The sequence below is a fragment of the Sycon ciliatum genome, chromosome 9 (assembly GCF_964019385.1).
Source record: "Sycon ciliatum chromosome 9, ocSycCili1.1, whole genome shotgun sequence".
NCBI lineage: Eukaryota > Metazoa > Porifera > Calcarea > Leucosolenida > Sycettidae > Sycon > Sycon ciliatum.
The window spans coordinates 7157652-7168657 of NC_088651.1; the positions used below are offsets into that span (position 1 = coordinate 7157652).

General features: G+C 47.7%; 1 protein-coding gene across 1 annotated transcript; it reads right to left on the minus strand.

Moving 5' to 3' along the window:
* Nucleotides 1-537: 537 nt before the first annotated feature.
* On the minus strand, nucleotides 538-10616 carry LOC135824220 (uncharacterized). Its single transcript, XM_065336952.1, has 2 exons — nucleotides 8957-10616; nucleotides 538-1442 (listed from the first exon to the last, which is right to left on the minus strand). Exons 1-2 carry the CDS (start codon nucleotides 10516-10518, stop codon nucleotides 656-658), a joined length of 2349 nt encoding a protein of 782 aa, XP_065193024.1. The 5' UTR covers nucleotides 10519-10616; the 3' UTR covers nucleotides 538-655.
* Nucleotides 10617-11006: the final 390 nt, after the last annotated feature.

Sequence of the window (11006 nt, forward strand, 5' to 3'; positions counted from 1 at the left end):
GCTACATCCAGTCAAATGACCCTGGATAAGCAGACCACCTGGTAACAGAGACCACCTTTCGAGGGTCCCATGAGCGGGCGTCTTAGACAGGTTTCACTGTATTCGAGGACTTCTAGATACACTACCGTAGTCTCACAGATACAACACAGCTGAAAGACTCACAGATCATACAACACTCCTGGAACAGACGGACAACCTGGCACCATGACTTTGTGTAGTACCGTTCTATGATAATCATCATACACTACAGTGCTGATCAATGACAACCGGAGAAAGGTGAGTCAAGTGCGCACTGGGCACTTTGCAGCCCTGGATCTGTAAACACTGGGGAATTTGATACGGTGCAGGGCAGAATTTAGACTCACTGAATCAGATTTCATTGAGCTGCACTGTAGATTTGCTAACCGCCATTACGAATTTTTGTAAAGTACAATGTACCAAGACCAACTACCAAGACACACTACTTACTGAAATCATATCTCTAGCAAGACTAGCAGCTGCCTTGACAACACGGTGAACATTCTCAGCTTTGGGACGGTGGCATGCATGGTTCCGCAGACAACGAAGAACAATCGGCTTCAGAGGGTGACCATCCGCCATGAGCTCGAGGTGCAACCTTCTGCGCTCAAACTCAGGAATAGGCTCTCGTCGACTCCTACCGCCCGTCAGTACAACAGTTCTGTCTGTTTCGGTCAGCGAAGACAAGCTCCGCTGAGGGCAGTTTGCCTGTCCATACGCTCAGCAGACATACACCGAAGGAGAAGATATCTAAAGCTTCATCATACTCCGGTCGTTCAAGCAGTGCTTCGGGCGGCATGAACAACATCGTACCTGGGCACGCTGTCATCCTTGCTGCTTCTTGCAGCTCCTGCCGAGGTCCTTCGGGGTGTAAGCAGCGTGCCACGCCGAAATCACATACTTTCGCAACTCCATTGCGCACCAAGATGTTCTTGGGAGCCAAGTCACGATGTATAATTCGCAAGGAGTGCAGGTAGCGCAGTGCAGCTGCTGTATCAGCAAGATAAGACAACAGCTGAGGCTCTGGCTCTCTGCCATCTCCGATACTACATTGCTCCAGTGTTCGCTCCAGCAATTCAACCGCTAGAGCAGGCGATTGGCCCACCCGAGCAATGCCCACGAGCTGGCAAAGATTGGGATGGCGGAGCTTCGACAATCGTAGTATTTCCTGACCAAAGCGAAGAATGAGTTCTCGACGACCAACATTAGCCGGCTGAATGAGCAGACCGTGGAGGACTTTGAGTGCGATATCTACGCCATGCCATTGGATACGATACACAGCAGCATCCGAGCCTCGTCCGAGTTCTTGGTTGGGATCGACTGCAACGTTGCCGAGGTCGACAACGGATTCGTTCGGTAGGCCCAGGTCACGCAGAAGATCTCCGCTTGCTGAGACGGCCATGATTATCTTCTTTCTTTCTTTTCTCTATTATGATATAATTATCTCTCACTTTGATGTGCTGCCAATTCTTCAAGTAGGTGACAAGGACCAAGTCAAAGTAAAGAATGTGTGGGTTCTCTTCACTCAGTAGATCGAGTAGAGTCGAGCCAGCTGCAACTGCCGGTGCCGAAAGGCGGGTTCACGCCCCTACATGGCTACTTCCCCTTGTCTAACCCCCAAGACCAAATGATAGTAGCCGACTGGCCGAAATTAAAAAAAGTGAAGAAGCAATTACATTAGGGAGTACAAAACCATTGAATGCTGTAACGTTCAGTTTTTGCATGAAGGTCTCTTTCACGCATACCGGTACCTCCTCCGACTGACCTACACTGTACTTCAGTACTTTGAATGATTTCCGCAGTCACAATCATGTACAGCTGACAAACTGTAGCCTACGTAAGGAGGCCGGCTAGGCTGTGGCCATGTGGACCGGGTCAAACGTAAATCTGGAAATTACAATGCACATGATATGACATTCATTATCATGTTGCAATTATTTATATTTTTATAGGAATACGGCGCCGGGCCGGGGCCGCGCATCTGCAGACGACTAGTACTACTGTACAATCATGTGATCTACATGGTGTTGGTTTGACAGCACGAAACACGGTGGAGCAACATGTGTGAACTAAAACAAGGTTTATCTCAATCATGTATAGCCATTGGCGGACTATGCTCGGCCGATCGTCAAATTATGCTTTTGATGATGCCACAATTATGGCAACAAATATGCTGAATTATGCTCGGTTCCACTATGTATTTACGCTGTACATAGAGGATTGAGAAACCACGCATACACACACGCGGCGCCAGGGCTTTCTGACTAAGCTGTACATATTATGCACTAAGCATAATTTTTGTCTAAACCGAAAGATTATGCCGACCTTACACGTTGGAATCCGTATAATGCCGGAGGACAAAGCTGTATTATGCCCTAAGCATAATTTTTGTCTAAACCGAAAGATTATGCCGACCTTACACGTTGGAATCCGTATATTATGCCGGAGGACAAAGCTGTATTATGCCCTAAGCATATTTTTTGTCTAAACCGAAAGATTATGCCGACCTTACACGTTGGAATCCGTATAATTATTATGCCGCAGCATAATTTTTTGACGAAATCCCAAGATTATGCCAAATATTATGCCGGCATAATCCGCCAAGCGCTAATCATGTAGATCTAGCCCTTGGCGGATTATACCTATCATTCCGCACTGGTCGTTTTCCCTCTGCATAGAAAACAGCTAATGTTATGATCTACAAGAAAGGGTCCCGCCACGAAGCATCAAACTACCGTCCGATATCTCTACTGTCCTGTGTTTCCAAACTCTGTGAGCGCGTTTTGTACGACCAATTGTACTGTCATGTCTCGTCACGTTTGAGTTCAGCTCAGCCCGGATTTCGCAGAGGCGATTCTACCACCCTCCAGCTGACGCGCCTGGTGCAATTAGTGTGTCGACATCTAGTCCTAGGGCCCATTTGAAATTTCTCACTTTTACTTGACACATGTTTGCTAACATGGATTTTATGATCATTCCCGGATGGTTTTTGCCTCCTGAACACGATGGCATAGGTTTCGATTGCCGAATTGTGTCCGAACATGGTGAAAAACATCAAAATAGAAAAAGGCCGTTATTACCATGGCAACCTAACTAGATTTGCTCCTATATCCATTTTTACTGACACGTATATGGCCAAGTAGCACCTCATTTTGCTCAGAATAAGCAGTAGATACAGTACGGCGACAAGTACTGTTCTTTTACAGTGTCAAAACAAAATTCCCAAAGTGCAGTGAAACTTGGCTATTGGACATGTAGAGGAGACGGCTCGATACCGGGACGTTTTGACAGCCAAATTTGTATAGACCCAAACCGATCATCAGCGTTGATTTTTCACTCGAAATATGTTTGTGGAAGGAAACTGGAATGTTGAAGTTTGCTCTGGGGCCAGAGTCGATCGAACTGAGCCACTCCTTTGTGTTGACCCATTGCCTCCAAGTTGCCCAATTTTTCGCTTCAAAAAAGTTCAAATCAGAGGTGGCTCCAAACCGGACACGTTTTAGAGTGCACGTCAAATTCACTCTGGGTCTGAAATTAGGTAATTGCTATCGCTCCACGACGGCCAGTATAGAGTAACAATAAGCCTTGTGTGTGCTTCCATTAGTTTTGATTGGTATGCGGTGCTTTATTGGCGAGAGGCGAGCCGCTGTTTACCTGCGACAAGAAGTTGATTTTTCGAAAGTCGTAAAACTCAAGTCGCAGTGCGAAGCAACACGTCAAAAACTCACCTGCTTGATATGGCGCTTCTGGCCATCGCAGAGCCATGAAATTTTGGCTCGGAGTATAACACATAGTAGTCTCACTGTGACATATGTTTTCTAATCAAAATACCAAGAGAGAAAGTGAATATTGAGTCCGTTCCGGTTTGCAACCGGTGTCCTATTTGAAACCGTCCCCTCTACATGTACATTACATGTCGCATCGAATGTTAGCATTGAGGTACGTGTACATGTATGTGCAGCTAGCAGGTACATGAGACTATTTACAGGCATGCATTACTATAATTATCAGACTGCAAACACGAGAGAAGCGTCAGACGGTTCGGCGTTACACTTCAACTGAGAGAATAGGTATTGTAACCCAAGTACTAACAGGAGAAGGAAAACTGAGGTGGTAGGAAACTGTCAGAGTCTAAGGAAAGAAGTGCTGTAGGACAGTTTCAACCTGAACTAATTTACTCGAAGTACGTGTAGATAATACGATAGATCTCGCAGCAATGTAAGAGGGACAACACTACTTGTACTTGTATGCGATGGCAGTGCTGTAACGAAAAAATGATGAAAATGAAAATACCAAAATCCTTTGCATACTAGTAGATATTAAACCAGTGCAAACATTGGCTAGCTTGTCACTATACTTAAATGCTTTGAAAAGACTTAAAGGCTGCAGTTGGACAACGCTCACATGTGAATAGCTGCAGTTTAAAAAGCTGATCAATCCCAACATTGTGATGCGAATACTTTCGCTTCCATGTGTTTCACTTTAACTGAAGTTGTTCTTCCGTCTGAGCTTTGGAAACTCTACGCCGCACAGCTGAGCCCATCTCTACTCCGCCACCTACACCATCACTGTTGGCCCTGCAGTCAGGGACAATTCTTTAGCCACTAGTACATGAGGTGTTATATGAACATGTTTTCCCTCTTCACCGCCGCTCTTGAATTGCATCAACTACGTGCCGTGATCAGTATAGGAGTCGGAGAGAAGCCATGACATTGGACATCGGACTCTTGCTTGCAGTTAGTGTTTTATAAGTATAACTGTAGTTTCACACTGCCTAGGCCCAGCCATCAAATTCTGTGACAAGAACTGATTCTTCTACTGCTGGTGTTGCATATTGGGATAAGTTACCTCCAGGTACTCGGATTTCGTTTTTGTAACACTCCACACCACATAGATACTCCCTCTCACTGCAGCATGGCACTCCTAAGGCAGTTCAACGGTCCTAGAGCTGTTGAGCTGGTAAATAGGCTTTGTGCAAATGGTAGCTGATCACCACGGTCGGTGTGTTCAAATCATGGTACTAACACTAGCCGCTCTTGTAGATTCGAATCAAACGCTCATCCACTATAACACCTCCTGTGCAGCAGTACTCACAAAGTAAATGCCTTTATTCCAGCCTTCATTCCAGCCCGATGAAGTTAGCCAGGTCTGAAACTTTCCACGATTGTAGATTAGTCCTATGAATAGTTACAACTGGCTTGGCAAGCTATGATGACTTTCCCCTGCTTTCCACACATAATTGTTGTGCTGCTCCTTGTTGGAATCATGCCTACTTTTCCGGGGAGCCAAGATGACATTGTAATGAAGGTTCTGCTGAATTTAGCATCGATCCATTCGTGGACGTTCCGACAGCAAAAGCGCCAGCGAGTCAATGCAAAACTTTGAAGAAAGTGTCCAAACGAGGTAACAGCATTTCTCGTATGTCACAACTACACTACTTGATGCTCAATCTTTCCAACTCTCGCACAAAATCAGTGTGCGCGTCGGTTCGCATCCTGTGTATGTACGGTGTTACTATAGCTCCTGGCACATAAAAGGGTAAAAAAACTCCCAGGTCCAGTCAATATAGTACCGAGAAAGTCTTGAAAATGCTTGAATATAGCCGATGAGAACTTAGTTTTTTCGGCAATTTTGTATTCCTATCGAGGGTGATTTCGGGACCTTTGGACGCGATTGGACACGCCATACTGGGCCAAGATACTTTTGAAGACATTATCATTCTATCAAATAACACCGAAAAATTCTTGTTAGCCAACATGTGTCAAGGCATGTATTTTAGAGGTCGATTTTTTGAATTGGCCCCAGTACTAATCGGGATGCTGGAGATCTAGTCGGGATCTGTTTTTTCGATCTTGCCAAGTCCTTCGATACCGTCTGGCACCAGGGGCTTTTGGCCAAGCTTCGTGGATCATTTACTGTAGACGGCAATCCCCTGCTATGGCTGACATCTTACCTAACTGGGCGAACGCAGTACGTCACGGTACATGGGACGTCCTCAGCCGACACAACAGTACTATCCGGAGTTCCCCAGGGTTCCATCCTCGGCCCTCTTCTTTTTATCTTATACGTCAATGATCAGCCCACAGCTGCCCCGGGCACATCACTGTTCGCAGACGACACAACGCTCCTACGGGCATCTCCTAACATCACTGGCCTGATGAGTAACCTAGCTAACGGGATTCAAAGAGTAATTTCCTGGATGTCGTCTTGGCGGTTATCGCCCAATCTGTCTAAAACTAAAACCATGCTCTTTCCTTCTCAGCCCGATGTTCCGCCCCTCCTCCATCCCACTTTCCCCCAGCCTATAGACATAGTCTCCAGCCATAAGCATCTTGGCATTTTCATTGACTCTAACCTTTCATGGGAACCCCACATCGATTACATATGTAAACGATCAAGTTCATCTTTTGGAATCCTCTCTTCTCACTGTTACCATCTCCCAATCTCTTGTAAACTCCTCTTTTACTCAGCTTACCTACGCCCCATTTTTGATTATGCAGATACTGCTTGGGCTGGAATTTCCACAACCCGTGCTGCCAAGCTCGAAATTCACCACAAAAAAGTTCTCAATGTCCTCCTCCGAAAACCCTGCATGCTCCCATCTTCCACCCTTTATGCCCTTGCTGACACTACCCCTTTGTCTAAGAGACGTAATTCACATCTTGTCACCCTTATCCATTCTCTCAAACTCAATCTGTGTCCACCTCACCTCCACTGTTTCAACTGGTTCTCTTCCCGTAGCACGAGAAACTCCCTTTCCCTACCGAAACCCAAGTCCTCCTTTCTACTTCACTCTCCCCTTTTCACTGCGTACTCTGCGTGGCTGGCACTTCCCCAAGAAGCTAAGGACCTTTCTTCCCTCCGCCTTTTTAAGAGCCTTGTCGCACCTTGACTTTGATTTTGTGTTTCTCATTTTGTTGCAATCACTGCTTATCCACGCCGGTTCCTTTTTTCTTCTCCTCCCCTTCTCTCTTCCTTGCCGTGGTTGGCTAACACCCTCTCTCTTTGTATTGGCCGGTGTTCTCACTGTGCTATGAGATGCTGTAATAAATAAATAAATGCAGGCATAATATTTGGCATAATCTTGGGATTTCGTCAAAAAATTATGCTCCGGCATATTATACGGATTCCAACGTGTAAGGTCGGCATAATCTTTCGGTTTAGACAAAAAATATGCTTAGGGCATGGCCGTGTGTGTATGCGTGGTTTCTCAATCCTCTATGTACAGCGTAAATACATAGTGGAACCGAGCATAATTCAGCATATTTGTTGGCATAATTGTGGCATAATCAAAAGCATAATTTGACGATTGGCCGAGCATAGTCCGCCAATGGCTAGTTTTACACACCCAAATTTATCCGGCAGAACATTTCCGTTTTCAAATTCTTCCACCTTGGCCAGCGTTTTGGTTTACTTCCGTTTTGGTGTACAACTTTTACGTTTTGCTCCGCGTGCCGTGGAATGAACCATGGATCCGAAAGGATTTCGTTGCGTTTTCGCCCCCAGCGTTGCCGTGTAAACGCAGCCTTAAACTTTGTTTGTTCAGTTTGATCACTTCAGTTCCGTATTTCCACTGATGATCGGTGCTAGAAAATCAATTCTGGATACAAGCACGATCCCTTGGTGGATAATTTCTGGCATAGTTTCTGCATTAATCTTCGGATTTTGTCTAAAAAATATGCCCTGCCATAAGAAGGACTTCTGAGGTCAGACGGTCGTCAAGACTCGTCATGACCTTACGATGCTGGCTGAAGATTAATGCTCCAGGAATATTTAGGCGTGTTACAGGAAATAACCTGGTGAATGTTACCCCTTATAGGCTGTGTTGACATGGTGCCAGAGTCATTGTTACGTTGCAAAGACAGTACAAAAAGTACAATCTGCATGACCTCCAAACCCTTTGTCATGCAGGCCACCAGCACTGATCAGGTGCATTGTACACAATTGTGTAGGCTACATACTAGAATCGTGGTACAATCATGTAGTTATGCTCCTACCTCCGAAAGGATGCCAATTTATGCTCCAAATTTTGGACCACCAAATTATGCCAATAATTATGCGGCATAATCCGCCGGCGCCTACACAGCACTTGTGTTGGGTTAAACTATTCAGTATTCACGGATGAAATTTTGCTCTATTCTTCCGTAAAGGAGGCTTTCTATCATCACTCATGTGTGCCTCGAGCAACTAAAGTGTACTTTGACAATACAATTATTCTAGCAGTTACTGAACAGTGCAAACTTCACTGCCCCCACCCCGTCATGCCAAGCTTTTATAAAGACATTATAAGTGCAGAACTACGGCTTTCCTCTTCAGTCTTTTCATTCTTTGCATCCACGATACGAATAGTTTTTGTATAATTATCACTGTAAGAACACGTTCATGTTTCAGATCAGAATAATAATTGTATTAACGATCAAGTGAGAGTCAGTCTCCTGCCCGAAAAGGCATGGAGGACCTCAGTGTGCAATCAATATCCAAATCAACATTAGCTCAAACCAGAGTCGCATATGAATATTGAATAGTCGTAGTAGTAGTAGTAGTAGTAGTAGTAGTAGTAGTATTTTACTAGGGCAATCCCCACAGACTGTGAGTCTTTTTACAGGGTACCCTAGGTAAGTGCGTGAAATAAAGCTGAATGAAGAAAGCCGTAAGTACGTGAAAATAGAGTAAAGAAAAAAGAAAACGGAATAGATAAATAGCGTGTGATAAAATTCAAGGCGGGCAAGATAGCAAGATAGGAGGTAATTGTTTTTTTAAATAAAATATTTATAATGCGCCGGATAAAAAGGATTGAAAACGACATGTTGTCCAAATACTGCATAGTGTTGATTCGTGAGTAAGTGTAGCCCAGCGCAAACGTCAAATGTTTGTATGTAGATTGGTGACAGAAAAAGGAAAGAATAAGATCAATCGACGGTGTTTGTTTCCGTGTTACAGAGCATTTTCAGGTTGAGCCAGATCTTGTGGAGCCTGCTGTTGCCCCTGGCTGGGGCGCTGCTGTTGACCCTGGCTGGGACGCTGCTGTTGTCCCTGGCTGGGGCGCTGCTCTTGTCCCTGCTGCTGTTGACCCTGGCTGGGGCGCTGCTGTTGACCCTGGCTGGGGCGCTGCTCTTGTCCCTGCTGCTGTTGACCCTGGCTGGGGCGCTGCTCTTGTCCCTGGCTGGGGCGCTGCTCTTGTCCCTGCTGCTGTTGACCCTGGCTGGGGCGCTGCTCTTGTCCCTGCTGCTGTTGACCCTGGCTGGGGCGCTGTTCTTGTCCCTGGCTGGGGCGCTGTTCTTGTCCCTGCTGCTGTTGACCCTGGCTAGGGCGCTGCTCTTGTCCCTGCTGCTGTTGACCCTGGCTGGGGCGCTGCTCTTGTCCCTGCTGCTGTTGACCCTGGCTGGGGCGCTGTTCTTGTCCCTGGCTGGGGCGCTGTTCTTGTCCCTGCTGCTGTTGACCCTGGCTAGGGCGCTGCTCTTGTCCCTGCTGCTGTTGACCCTGGCTGGGGCGCTGCTGTTGACCCTGGCTGGGGCGCTGCTCTTGTCCCTGCTGCTGTTGACCCTGGCTAGGGCGCTGCTGTTGACCCTGGCTGGGGCGCTGCTGTTGACCCTGGCTGGGGCGCTGCTGTTGACCCTGGCTGGGGCGCTGCTCTTGTCCCTGGCTGGGGCGCTGTTCTTGACCCTGGCTGGGACGCTGCTCCTGACCCTGGCTGGGGCGCTGCTGTTGTCCCTGGCTGGGGAGCTGCTGTTGTCCCTGGCTGGGGCGCTGCTCTTGTCCTTGGCTGGGGCGCTGCTCTTGTCCCTGGCTGGGGCGCTGCTCTTGTCCCTGGCTGGGGCGCTGCTCTTGTCCCTGGCTGGGGCGCTGTTCTTGTCCCTGGCTGGGGCGCTGCTCTTGTCCCTGGCTGGGGCGCTGTTCTTGACCCTGGCTGGTGCGCTGCTCTTGTCCCTGGCTGGGACGCTGCTCTTGTCCCTGGCTGGGACGCTGCTCTTGTCCCTGGCTGGGACGCTGTTCCTCATCATTTTGCTGCTGGTTGACAGACCGTGACTGGCGCTGGGATGATAGTGGTTGACCGGAAGGTCTCTCTCCCTGGAATTGATGGTGGCTCATTCCAGTGGGTCGCTCACGCTGCTCGTTACCACCTTGTGGACGATCACCAGTTTGCCTTGTTGGTCGCTCGCCGACTGGTCTAGTGCTATGGTGCTGCTGGGAACGACCTCCATTACGATCTCCTCCTTGTGCCAGCTGCTCTCCATTTACATTCGGTTGACCTGTCGGGCGTCGTCCCAAGTGAAGAGGTTCGTCAGAGCCACCTTGTCTTTGCTGCTCATGCATTGCCTTCATCTTCTGCATGCAGTCTTCACGAGTGACATTCTCTGGACAACCATGATCACCCATCTGCGGTCGATGCTGCTGCTGCTGTCTCTCACTGCCATCATCTTGCTGCTGTTGTTGATGCTGCACTGGAGCAGACATGGCAATGGCCACGACGGCCAGAACTATAACAACCTTTCCAATCATCTTTGCTGACGGCTGACAAAGCTTTCTTTCTTCTTCGGAAGACTTTTGAAATTTCTTGGACTTGGTCCTGAGCAGTTTGAAGTCTTTGCGGATTGATCCGTTCCTTTATAGTACTTCCCTGGTGTGGAAAGGTACTTGCGTGACGTGCGGTGGTGCCCGAGAGACTGGTACGGTTCCATCTCGTGCCAGACGTCCCTTTCGTACCTCTCGTCACGTTGCGCTTCTTGTGGGTGTATGCGCCGTAATGTAGTGTGGTACTGGGGGTGTGAGGAGAAGGCTATGCTACATCTATGAGACTATGGTTGTAATACTAATAGATGGATATTATGCTGCCTCTCTCGTGTTATGTGATGGCTGTGCCGTCAATATTTGGCTGTAGTCTTGCATCGCGCAGCGCCTGTCACATCTACCTGGCACGGAGCGAACTGCAGTCGGACATGCGCCGCGTCGGAGATGTCCGCGATGGTCGCCGTCAATGTCTCACACGT